The sequence below is a fragment of the Poecilia reticulata genome, linkage group LG8 (genome assembly GCF_000633615.1).
Source record: "Poecilia reticulata strain Guanapo linkage group LG8, Guppy_female_1.0+MT, whole genome shotgun sequence".
NCBI lineage: Eukaryota > Metazoa > Chordata > Actinopteri > Cyprinodontiformes > Poeciliidae > Poecilia > Poecilia reticulata.
In genome coordinates, this window is record NC_024338.1 from 7,127,314 (window position 1) to 7,140,725 (window position 13,412).

The window sequence follows — 13,412 nt, forward strand, 5'->3', positions numbered from 1 at the left end:
TTAGTAATGTTAGCCATGCAAACTGCATAAATTCTACTAATCCTTAAAGTAAGATTAGTAGGTGGTTAAAATGTGAGCTCTGTGATTATTTTCTTTGTTTTAGAATAAGAGTTATCTTCAATATATTAATTGCATAGATTTATTTAATCCACTAAAAATTTTAAGGCAATTAAAGCACTTTTTTTTAATGCTAGGCCGGAAACTTTGTATTGTTTCTGATACGCCTGTAAATCTGACGCACGACATCTGCTAACAGCAGCAGGCGACAAAGCTGCTTCTTTTAGCGTAATAGGTGTTCATTTTTGTTTTAAAAAAGACGATCTGATTGAACGCTTCTACGCTAAAAGGAGTTACCCCATCACCGAAGCCATTCAAGCCTTAAATAGTATCTAAACAGACGTCCACAGTCCACTTTTCTACAGACGTATTTATTTAAGATGTTTCATTAAGGATCAGGAGTTAATGGAAAAGCCGAAACTGAATGGGTTTCACTTTTCATCAGTCTGATCAATCCAAATAACAAATTGAAAACAATAAATACCTTCAGATGTCGGTTTATTTGATAATTGTGCAGTAATAAAGGTTTTTCAAATTGGAAATGTTACTTATTTTGTCAATCAATTGTTCTCAATTAAAGTTTCGTGTGAATAATTACAAACCCGGCAATTAACTTGATAAAGTATTTTAATTGAGTCCCAACACTAACATAGACTGACAAGGATCAATCTGAGGTTGTCCCAGTGCCAAGAAAATGTATAAAAAAATAAAATACACATTTGATAAATGGTGTGTCTGCTCTCACCACAGGCCATTTTAAACGGCGCCTTTCTGCTAGCAACTCTTCTAGGTTTTTAACAGTTTTGTTGACCCACAACAACTGTGACGTGTCAGTGAAGGAAGCTCCTTTTAAAACATTTATTTGACCATTTGTACTCAAAACCACATCAGTTTTCAATTATCCCAGAACATAAATGGAAGAAGAACAAACGAGTACGAAGCTCTTTCAAAGCCGATTTAGTCTGGAGTCACTTTGTCTGTCAGTGTGGGAAGCAACAGGCCGACCATGTCAAACTTCCAATTTAGCCAAACTGCTTTTTTGGGGCGGGGGTTTCTGCCAACATGCTCCCATTTGTCACAAATCACCACCAACTTAGCAGGGTGGCAAGCTGTGACGTGCTGCTGCGAGGAGGATTAAGATGATGCCATTTTTTTAATATTAAGAAAATAAAGACACGGCAGAGGTGTGAGAAAGGTGTCAGGATCCCACACATTGTTGCTACAGAATGCATATCCGACTGTGAAAGTGTGAGAGCTCCGTTTGCAGAATAAACATTGGGAGGCCCAGCATGTGTAAAAAAAAAAAAGGAAAAAAGAAAGAGATTTCACACCCTGTTTGTCTCCTTTTCTTCTCCTTTCCTTCACTCCTTTCATCCTTTCTCTAAAAATAGCTCCTTTTGATAGTTTTTTTCCCTTTCCTCGCTCCTCCTCTGTTGCCTGCCAATTTGGTTGCATTTTTATCAAGCATATTTTTTCTGACAGGCCATTTTAAAGATTGCATCTCCGTTTTGGAGCGACTCGTGGCCACTCCTGAGACGGACCCCCAACCCTGCCCGGTCCGGCCTGGTCCGGCCCTGCTCTGCCGGGGTCATTTTCACAACCTGTGAAACGATTTCAGTTACCAGCAGCGCTAACAAGCTTTGCTAGGCGAGCTGGTATCTGAACATGATTGTTTAGATGGCTGAAGGCTAATCTGCGCCACATGACAGTGAGCCTTTGAGCTCTCTCTCTGTCTCTCCTCTCTCAGTGGGTCTCTGTGTTCCTGTACTCCTAACACACAGCTGACACCTTGTAATCTATTGACATGGCCGGACTGGGCTTGAATATCTGAGAGGTGATAAGCCCAACCGGGTCTGCACTCCGAGTTGTTTTGTTATCTCTGTGGAAAGATAGCCGTGGAATCCGCTAGCAGGTTAGAAGAAAAACATGGAAGAGGAAAGCTTTGCTGCCTTGTATTAAATATCCAGATGTATTTAGTGTTGCGATTTTGTCTCACTGATTTTATTTTACATTATCTTGAAGGGATAGTTGATATTGTTCAGGTTTGGTTGTATGGCGTTTTCATCGACCACATAATTTTTTAATCAAATGTTTTTGTGTTAGTTTGAGGTATTTTGCAAAACTGCAACAGAAACACTTTTTTCGTGCGACAATAGTCACACGATCAACAACTGGATGTTGTTACTGGTGGAAACCACAAAAAAGATGATGACAGGAAGTGGTAGGATGATGTTTTACCACACCAACAAACTAATTTACGTGCGAGTTTTAATTACATTTATTATTTAACGGAAACACAGGAATTGCGAAATTTTCTATTTCCGACATTAGTGAAATATCGGGAAACGTGGCTAGCATCTGAACTTTAGCATGCAACAGTCTGAGTCAAAATAAGATTAGCTCTCACCGGAGAGTTTGTCAAAATGAAAACGGTTCCAAAGCAGATTTCTACCAATCTTACAAGAAGCTAGATCTAAAATTACACAGCAGTTTGTAATTGACAAATCTTTTTTTTTTTTATGTTAAAGTCATAGTTGTTCATCAGCCCTTAAAATTACATCGTTACACTGAGCGGCTCCAGTGTTTGTTGTTGTTTATAGAAAAGAAAATCAAACTTTTCTTCCCAAGTCTGGGCTTGACATTTGCTACCAATAATAAAAGTAAGTTGCAGATTATCTTCTAGTAGGATATGCATAGAACAGGAGATAAGGAAAGAGCACAACCAAAATTAGCTCAACTCTTCAGTAGCAACTAACCTCTGCTCTCTGTTGTAGCTAATATACAGAGTTGCCGATAACTCCATCGAAGCCCATGTCAAAAAAAACAAACCGTCTCTTTAAGAAGATCAGCTGTGTTGAGCTGTTCCAGTTTGGTGCCCCAACAAAAGAGGAGGAGAATACAAAGAAACAAGTACAAACCCCTGACCCTCATAGGAAGAAGAAAGGAGAATTGTATGTGCCTGATGAAGCAGATGCAGAAGGCAGGTCAGGTTTCAAGCATACTCAGACTTAGTTTATATGTGAAATGCAAGGCGTTTTGTTTTGTATGCGCTTCACACACATCATGGGCAAATGCAGACCGTCCACTCCACCTCCCACCCCGTTCTTTCAGCTTGGCTTGAGAGTGGAGGTAATGGTGGAGGTGCCAGGCGAGGAACGGTGGCAGCCAGTGTGGTACCAGGAGATCATAGGAATTGTTAACGGAGCAAAACGGAGAGAAGCTCGCAGAGTGCGAATCTGTCAGCCCGGTCAGGTCGGCTCTTTGTCCGTTGTGAAGCAGCCGATGTTTATTCCGACCCAATCAGGGGTGAATTTTAAACTACTCTTAAGGGGGCAGCATTATTTGTTTCTCAGGCACATGGAGGCATTTTGTAGCACAATCAAGTAGCTATGTTAACCTACGTATATCAAATATGACTGGAAATAAATTTGACTTCATAATTTTGCGCCTTGAAATTGGGCCTCTGTCTCTTTAAAAACTCCTGATTTTTCTGAAGCTCTGCCTTCAGGAAGTCATCATAACATGGCTCCTCTGTTAACCCTTTAGCAACAGTTTTGACTGCGTTGCTCTGAGGAGGAGGTTGCATGATGCTAATTGTTGCTGGCTAGTCTGAAGGAGCCGAGTGGAGGAGGGCTGGTTTGTACGGCGGGAGCTCAGAGGCTTGAAGCTGCAGCTCAGAGGAGGAGCTTCACCTCAAAGGTCCAACCAGGCGGTTTGGAGAGCTGAATGGTTGCCATGGAGATTTAAGATTGCTCAAACATGCATGAAAGAATCAAGACGACACTGCAGGTGTGTTTTGATGTGGGAATAACATGATTATAATATGATGTAAAGCTCAAAAGAGACAATTTTACGTAATACTGCCCCTTTGAAGAGACAGTAATTATTCTGTATGTAAACTTATGATCCTGAAGACATTAATAAATCAGTGATTGACCTTCTTTCTCTCATTATTGTGGCATTTAGTAAATAGCAATATTTTTTATAATTCAAACTGACCTAAAACCAGACAAATTCGGTGCAGTTACCTTCAAATAGTGAGGAAAAGCATGTTTGTGTCTTTTTATGTAAACTTGTGGTTTGAGATGTGCTGTTTCTGTTTGGTGTTGCCTTGCTCGAGCCTTGATTGCACTTGTGCAACTCAAGCCTATAATTATCCAAATCCCTGTCAAGAGAAAACTGAATTTAACTCCCACCATATTCTCAAGGTAATTAAAGTTCATTACTTTGTTTTCTTCTTTATGGATCTGGTCTCAGCTTTGTGCTTTTCCGTAGAAGAGCAGAAAACGGCAAATCCATCCAGGGAGGGTTCAGTGTTTTAACCTTATATGCATCAGCTTGAGAAAAGTACTTTTTTAACTACAAATTCTTGCAAAAACTGTTCGTAGTTACATTTTTGTTTGTTGACGTTACAACCACAAAGTTTCATGTATTTTATTGAAACTGGATGTGGCAGAACAACACAAAGTACCATTTTATATGTAAAAATGGTTATAAATATTTTCACAATCAGTCACAAATAATCTCAAGGACATTGGTTCTTTTCAGAGTGGACAGAAACCATACGCGGAGTACCACAAGGTTCAGTTCTGGACCCCCTCCTATTTAACATCCAGAGGTACAGGCTCCCGCTAGCTCAGGTTATAATGAGTAATGCAGATGATATACAGCTCTACATTGCAGGTGACTCTGAACCCATCAAAGCCCCGAATAAATGTTTAGAACAGATAAATGTGTAGATGTGCCAAAACTTTCTCCAGTTGAACAGAAACAAAATTGAAGTTGTTATTTTTGGACGTAAAGAGGAGCGATCTAGAGTTATAGACCTAGAGTCAATGCACAGCTTCAGTTATTACAACTAAAACCCAGCGATCAGCCCGAAACCTGGGAGTAGTGATGGACTCTGACCTGAACCTTCAGAGCCACATTAAGACAGTTACAAAGTCGGCCTTCTATCATCTGAAGAACATCTCCAGGATTAGAGGACTTATGTCTCAGCGCGATCTAGAGAAACTCATCCATGCGTTTATCTTCAGTCGTATTGATTACTGCAACAGCGTCTATACAGGTCTGACTAATAAATCAGTCCTCCAGCTGCAGCTGATCCAGATGCTGCTGCTGGAGTCCTGACTAAAACCAGGAAGATAGAGCACATAACACCAGTTTTAAAGTCCCTACACTGGCTCCCTGTAGCTCAAAGAATAGACTTTAAAATACTGTTGTTAGTTTATAAATCATTGAATGTCTTAGTACCAAATGCATTAAAGATCTGCTGTTGTCATAGCAACCTTCCAGAACCTCTCAGGTCCTCTGGTTCTGCTCTGCATCCACCAGATCCAGAACCAAACATGGAGAAGCAGCATTCAGCTTCCATGCACCACAAATCTGGAACAAACTATCGAGGATAAACTCCGCCTTTAGGAGTTGCCTTTGACTCATAATCACTGGATCATTGATCAATATATTTGATTTTCTTGACCATTTTGATGATATTTGACAAAATGTGATGTTTGGTTACTGTGTTAAGTGTTTAAAGTGCAAAGCACTTTGAAATGCCTCGCTGCTTTACAAATAAACCTGATATAAATGAGATTTTGTTGTTGTAAAGTGTCAAATACTTTTGCGAGGTTCTATAGAAACTTTACTCTTAGTGTGGTTATGAGGAAACCCTTGTAATCACTGGGCTATTGTCTGTCCCTCTCTGTGTACAGCACTCCGTCCCTCACTCGTTTGGTGACCTTGCAAGTCTTTCAGTAATCAGTCTGCTTTTTTCTGCTCCTGTTTTATCGCCATCCAAGGCCAGCCTCTCTGTTGTAGGTGTACAGATAAAAGAGAACAGACAGGAGGAGGGTTTGTGGGGGTTAGAGTTGTGTGAGGTCAGTCCTCTCTGCCTCCTCTGAACGTGAATTTATTGCTAAAATAAAAGCTTCACGACCTCAAACTGCTTCCCGCACATCAGCATAACGCTTCTCTAACTTATCAGGTGACAATATTTTAAGAGCTCCGTCGCAAAACTTTGCGAGGACGCGCGCATGCCGCTGTGTTAACGGTGACCTCCCCTTGTGCCGCAGGGTCCCAGCGGAGCTGACGAGGTGCCGTGTCCCGACCCGATCCCGTCCCAGCAGCCCAGGGCCCAGCACAGCTTCGTCCAGGAGCACTTCCAGGCTCAGTACAAGTGAGTTTTGTCCTCTACTCCAAGCACACCACCATCACATCTGCTTCGAATAAATCCTGCGACACGGCAACAAAGGAACAGCGGGGTTCTTACGGCTACCCGGTGATTTCCCCCATGAAGAGCGTGGGCGTATGAAGCACTTGTTGATGGATTTTTTTATTTTTTTATTTTTTTTATTGTCCGAGAGTGGCTCGGTTGTTTGGTACATCATGTGTTTGATTTTCTCCTAGAAGATTTGTGTGCTCTGTATTTAACCAGCTCAGAGACGGGTGTCTTTTATTGTGCCTGAACCAAAATGCCAGCAACTCCCCCAACGTACGAACCTGTTATTTGATTTGAGTTATGTTTTCCATACAGTATTTAGTGCTGTTGTGTTTTTCAGATTGTCTAAATGTCAACTCAGAGGTCATACCTTATAAAGCTACTGCACACAGGCAAGGTTCACATTGTTGCAACTTTTAAAGGGATAGCTTGGATTTTTTTTTAAAGAGGTTAAAATACTATGTGTGGTTAGTATTTTATACTTTTTTGTTTAAGTCGTCAGCTTAGTTAGAGAATTTCTGGTGCTTCATTATTATTACTAAACATAGTGAGATTTGGTTCGGTAATGCACACATCAGAGGAGGCACTGAAATCCCACATTATAAAATATGAATCAATAAAACACGCACTGTAAAATATTTGAATGCACACTATTGGTAAGGATTTATCCTGCTGATGTTAGCTAGTTGCTGCACTGACAAACATCACATCTCTGGTAGCTTCACAACAACACATGCCAGGAGTAACAGATGGGATTATAAATATCCAAACTATTAGTTTGGTCTGTATTCAAGTCATTTGCGCTTTTCTTTTTTTCATTTAATTTTATTTAATCTTTTCAAACTGTAAATCGACATGCTGAACCCATGTGGTCAACCCAGCCCTTATCAGCTTATTTTTCTTTTTAGCTATCTATTTTTTGAGTTACAAAATTATAGCCATGGAAATACACAAATTTTGCATACAGTTCATTTGATCCTATATTGTTTGACTATTTCAAAAATGAAACTTTCTGGTACTTGATCAAACCAAAGTACGTTTGATTTTGCACCAGTGTCACGTTTTTCCACTGGAAGAATGACGTTCCCAAACACCAAATCTGGTTCTAATGGGCACTGTGGAGCACCCGGTTCTTCAACATGAACCATGACGTCACCCATCACGTCACCCAATGGGTCGGTCAAACCGAAGACAAAGAAACAACAAGGATTGCAGCAAACAGGGCCCACAGACACATTCATGGCGTCCTCCATCTTGTTCCTAGACTTTTCTTCCAGGTTGTGTCATCAACGGCCCCTGTTGATGACAAAATATTGGTTCCCAAAATGGATGGAAACAGGCATCATCTCTTTACGAAACAAGAATCAATGGTTGTCAAAGAGGATAAGAAACGTCCCCCTGGTCAGTACCTCACACACAGCAGCTAAGAAAGATTCTAGCATCCTGCTCCACTCCAAACTGCTACATCCGACTTTTCTACGTATTAAAATGACCCAAACTACAAAACTACAACGTGACAAAGTGCCGTTATGTGAGTCTCTCCTAGGCGAGAAGAATTGTATTCATACCAGTAACTCTCTGGTGTGCCTTTACTTGTGCTGAAATAATTAGCATACTTAACTGTGCCAGTGGCCAAGTTTTTTTTTTTAATGTTTTCATAATAGTCTGTTAATGTCTCTGTAATTCATTTCATAGGGAGATTTTCTGTAATCAGCTGTCGTAATCACAAATGCATTTAGCTGTAAACCAGAAAAGGTTATCAGCACACAGCTGGAGGTCCTCGTGGCTTCCATTAGTCAGAGATCGAGGAGATAAAAATAAAGCAGTTATTATTAGACACTGTGTGCATCTGTTGGATGGGGATTTTTGAGCTTTTGTCTGAATGCTTGGTCTGGAACGTTCACTTTTCTTTTCACTTTTATTATTGGATCACATACAAAAGTCTACATACCTCATGTAAAGAAAAACATCAAAGTCCAACTTTCATATGGCGTATATTCTGCACAATTTCACTGGTAAACAAATAATAAAAATCCAAGTTGCACAGCGTTGAACTCATACTTAGATTAAACACCTTCTATTTAATTTCAGCATTTATTCTTTACTGGGAGTTTATCGGCTTTCCACGTCTTCACTTGGCCATATTTCCCCCACTCTGCCTGGTAAAAGATTAGTTGTTAAGAGATTATTGTGCAGAGAAGGGTTCAGACATTTCATGTGTTTGGTTGAGCTGCGTTCCCTTCAAGTTCATTACGTAAAAAACATTTTTTATCTCCACAACACTGACCACATGATATGCACAGTGGTGGGCGCCACTAGCTAAACAGTTAGCTGTGCTAACCCTAAAGCACTAAACACAAATTAGTTCTGCTAACAAGCTACACCAACACGGTATTTAAGGGAAGCTAAACCGCTACCGACCATGTGTCAATGACTCAACACTTGCTGCAACGCAGTGTATCGCCCTCAACAGGGTCAAATTGGTCATTACAAATGCACTTGTTTGTGTTTCAGGAAGTCATTCTTAGGAACAGACCTTTCACTCATGCTTTTAGTTTTATATTTGTTGAGCTAATTTAGCTAAATGACGACGATAAATTAGCGCTTTAGAATTTATTTGGAAAAATTTCTTTATGGAAAGGTAAGCTAAACGTTTTCAAAGTTAGCTGAAGCGCTAAATGAAAAATCAGCTCCTCTATTAGCACATTAGCGGATTAGCCGATGTGTATTTACCACCTTATGCGGACAATGCTTTTTTACACTTATCTCCTGACTGACACTTTTGTACAGTGAGATTATTGTACAACAACTTGTTGTCATTTACATATTTCTAATGTCTATTTTTGTTATTTCCGTTTTCTTGTCATCATGACGTGTGCTGATGCCTTTCTTGGTCACACTTGTGAAAGAAATCTTGATCTCAACTGGGTTTTTATCATTAGGGTTTTAATAAAATTAAAAATGTTGACCCGTCCAATGAAGACAGCTGAACTTCACTTCAACTTCATTAGGTTCTCCATAAATCAGAACTGTTATGTACCCAGAAACACAATATGCTGAAATCGAATCAAAATTTGCTTCCGAAAATTATTTGTCTCAGGGTGATGTGCACACTTACGCAACCAGGTTACTTCAGATGTGTTTTTGTTTTCCAGTCGCATGCTATCTATGCCAGATATAAAAGGTAGAAAATGTTCTAAGCAGTCACATTTCTTTACCTCAAAAACCTTACACAGCCCTTTGAGAGGCGCTGTCGGTGACATCTTTCTTAGATTGCTGACAAGTCATACCGCTAAACAGTTTATCCAATAAACCGTTCAAAAAGCTGACCAATTACGACAACGTTGGATCTGATCTGACGGAGGTTTGGAGCCGTTCTACGCAGAGCAGCTAATGTCCCTGCTTGTCTGCGCCGCCTTCCATCTGCTAATTCCTCTGGAAATTGACAGCTCTGTGTGACTACCAGTAATACATCTGTTGGAGCGCGGCTCTTAATTGCCAACCTCGCTGTCAAATGTTTCAGCGGTGACACGTCGGGGTGTGTCTTACACAGCAACAAGCACAATTAGCAGGCTTGCAGGCGAAATCTGCGCCTCCCGTCTCCCACTCAAACACCGTCCCAGCCAAGGAGAGTGGGTGAGGTGGTGCAGAGAGAAGAGTCAGAGTCTGTTTTTAAGAATAGAACAACAAAACAAAAAACCTGCAGACAACATGTATCGAGCAGGGTGGAAACAAATACCAGTAATCACCAGGAATCGACTCGGATCAAACACTCCTTGACTTGTGTCCCGCTTTCCTCCCGCTTGTGTAACGTTTCTCCATGCAGTGTCCAGCATGAGGCAATGTCTGGAGTTGACGGAGTGGAGATTTATTCCAGTAATAGCCCAGTTTGTCCAGTGTACAGTCATCGCAGCCATTAAACATGCCCAAACATGTCAAATCACAGCCAGAGCCAGAGGAGCCAAGCGATATTTCATCTTAATTTGTTTTATGCCGTCATAATATGGACCAGGTCATATTGGATACATTTTTTTAGATTTACGATTCATTTGGTGAAATATGTTGATTCAAAATGTAAATACTTTCTGTCAACACTTATGTATTTATGTATGTATTTATACCCCTTGAGAGAAGTGCTCTGGGCAAATTAGACCAAATTAACCTATTAGGCCAACATGAAACACACTTATGCTACAATGGGCGATTCAGATCGAAGAAGACATGAGATCAACTTAGTTTTCCGTAAAATGCAAATAAAAATGGAGTAGCGCCAGATTCTACCGGTTGTAGGATTTCTCTGTCGTCGTTGGCAAAAGATGACAAGCCACTTCTCCCACGTTTTTTGGTTGTATTTACCCAGAATGTCCTGCTCTATTGGATGTTTCTGGTCTCCGATCCACTTGGGATTCACATATGCCTTTCAAAGCACTACAGCCGAACTGAGAATAGGTTTGTAGACGGAGCAGAGTTTGCTTTTTTGGTCTGCATCAGAGTTCGATTGCGTGTTCACACCTCCCCAAGCGAACCAGACTTTCTCGGCAAGCAAACTAGATTTCAATTAAAGTGGACTAAACAGTGCTGGTGTGAATGCATCCTAACACTCCACATCTCTCTGAATGCAGCAACCCCATGGTGAAGCATGGTGGTGAAAAATTTCAAGAGCTATGTGATTACTTTCACAAGGCACTCTACATGTGATCCTCTTTAGCTTTTTAATGTCGAATCTTAAGACATGTTTTAAAGATGGAAGTCTTTCATTCAGCAGGTCGACTCGACATATTTGAGCTTTGTCAATTGTACACAGTCATATGAAAGTGTCAGTCATGCGGTGCTCGCTGCGATGAAGCCAGGCGATGGGCAGCCAAGTGTTTCAGATTACAGACACGCCGCAGCTTTAGTGCAGCTCGTCTTACTCCTGTGGAACTTTTCCCTGAAATGCCCTCCGCCGTTTCCTTCAAATCAGTCAAATATTGTTGTTCTCCTCACAAATAGGTTGTATTTATTTACCTCGTTTGTAGGCTATGAGTATTTTTATTCGGTTTACGTCTTGAGCACAAATTACCAAAGCAAATAAAGACCTTTTTCTTTTTTTTTTTTTACTCCCGCTGCTGAAATAAGTGAATGAATACGTGTAAACGGTGCATTGTGCCGCTGAGTTCAAATCAGTGCCTCTGCAAAGCGTCAAGCTCGCAGTCTCTTCAGGATGGCTGCGTCTCAGACAGGGGGACGCGAACCTCTCAACCTTGGCACGCTTACTCCATTAGAGCATCGCTGGAATATCACCTCATCCGTTGGCGCTTTTCCCTTTTCTTCTCCTCTCTCTTTTGGCGTTTTAGAGCTGGACAGGGCACATCTATGTTTCAGTGGAGTCTGAGTGAGATTTGTATGCATGGAGGGCCGTCGCCCTAACTGTTTCCTGGCGAAAATAAGACATCCGTGGGGCAGCCGTTCTGCTCTGCCAAGAGGGTTAGATCCACTCAGAGCCCTTGTCAGCTGGGTTTGCTTGAATAGAGCTTTATTTACCTCCTCCCAATCTGCTCCCCTGTAAGCCTGTCAGAAGGAGAAAAACATTTGATCAAGTTATTTACGGTGTGTAAAGATCCACAAAGGCACACATTTCACGAAGCTCTCTTTGCTAATGCAAAATAAAACGAGGGATAGATTGTTGAATTATTTTATGTACTATCTGATTGTGTATATTTTTACTATCAATGTACACTGATGGGGAAAAAAACACATCTGAGAAATGAAGTGAATTTCCACTTCAAGATACCAAGATTTTCGAAAACTCTCTTAAAACCAAAAATCTGTCAATCCTCCTGTATGAGTATTTTGGTTGACATCACAAGAGGCAAAGGATTTGAGCGAAGCAGCTGCCATTTGTAAACACCATGGCAAATTTTTCAAAGTCAAACCTCACCGGTTCTAAGTAGAGTTTGTGTCCGGCGACACCGAGGTAACGATAAACAGAGCTGCGGACAACGAACTGGATGTAAACAGAGACTTGACGATGATCGTCCTTACTGGTACTTATCGCTTTAAAGTCATGTGTGGTGAAGATATTATACATTAAGCTGCATTTTGGATTATAAACCAACCAGACTTACAATGACAAATCAGTCTCATGACCTCTAAATCAGTATAAAAGATTAATTTTTGACATTAACAATGGCATATTAACGTCACATGTTTAAAACAGAGTTTTTATAGGATTTATTTTGGAGGTAATTATATTTCAGTTTGAAGGAAAATCAGCTTTTCATTAATATTATTAATGGAGGATCCTTTAAATCACTCATGGTAAGATGTGCTCCTGACTCACCCTGCGGTTGCAACAAACGACAAAATGGAGCTAAAATATGCTAAACAAAAAGCTAAATGGGGCAGAAGTTACTATGCTTACTGAAATTATGGTCTTTAAAAACAATAGCAGTAAATTACACAATTCAGGTAGGATTTTTTTGATGTCCGATCTAAACTAAGTGGAGCCGTTTAATTACATTGTTCATATGTAACTATGGGAGACACAGTCAGTGTTTTATTTTTAATTTATTTTTTTGTCACTGCAGAGAAGAAGTTAGATATTAAATCCAACAGAACAGCCCATGTCAACATCCTTCACAAATTACCGGGTAAAAATATAATTAGATTTTTTTTTTTTTCCATTTTTAACGCAGTCAGTCAAAATGACGGATGACAAAAAAAGTCCATTGTGACCTCTTGCTGAAGCAAATCTGAAGAACAATGCTAATGCTAATGCTAATGCTACAATGTTCCAATATAGGCCGAAAACATAAGTTTGGGTAAATAGATGAGCAATGAAAATATTATGACATTGATTGAAAATCTAACATTTTCTAAGTGTACGTGGGTCTCTGACGTTTTAGTACTAAACATTAATCTGGCATGGACCTGRCCATCTGTGATATTAAAAGAGCGCCTAAATTGGGTGAGACGGTTTCACAGAGTTAACTTTACGTTCTTTTTTTTTTTTTGATACTACTAATTAAATGCGACCACAATCAGAGCGGTTGGTGACCTCAAAGCGACCTGCATGCGTAGAARAAGAATGTCAAGACGCTGTCGAAGCAGTGTTTATGAAAGCAATAGCGGACGATGCCATCTAAGAATAAAGTTT

At 40.3% G+C, this 13,412-nt stretch overlaps 1 protein-coding gene across 1 annotated transcript in view; it reads left to right on the forward strand.

The window, feature by feature from the left end:
* The window catches only part of usp43b (ubiquitin specific peptidase 43b), a 76,311-nt gene that overhangs the window by 27,401 nt on the left and 35,498 nt on the right, over positions 1-13,412 (forward strand). Inside the window, exon 3 of the mRNA XM_008415457.2 lies at positions 6,129-6,232. Coding sequence (XP_008413679.1) covers positions 6,129-6,232 — 104 coding nt within the window. The remainder of the gene's footprint in view (positions 1-6,128; positions 6,233-13,412) is intronic.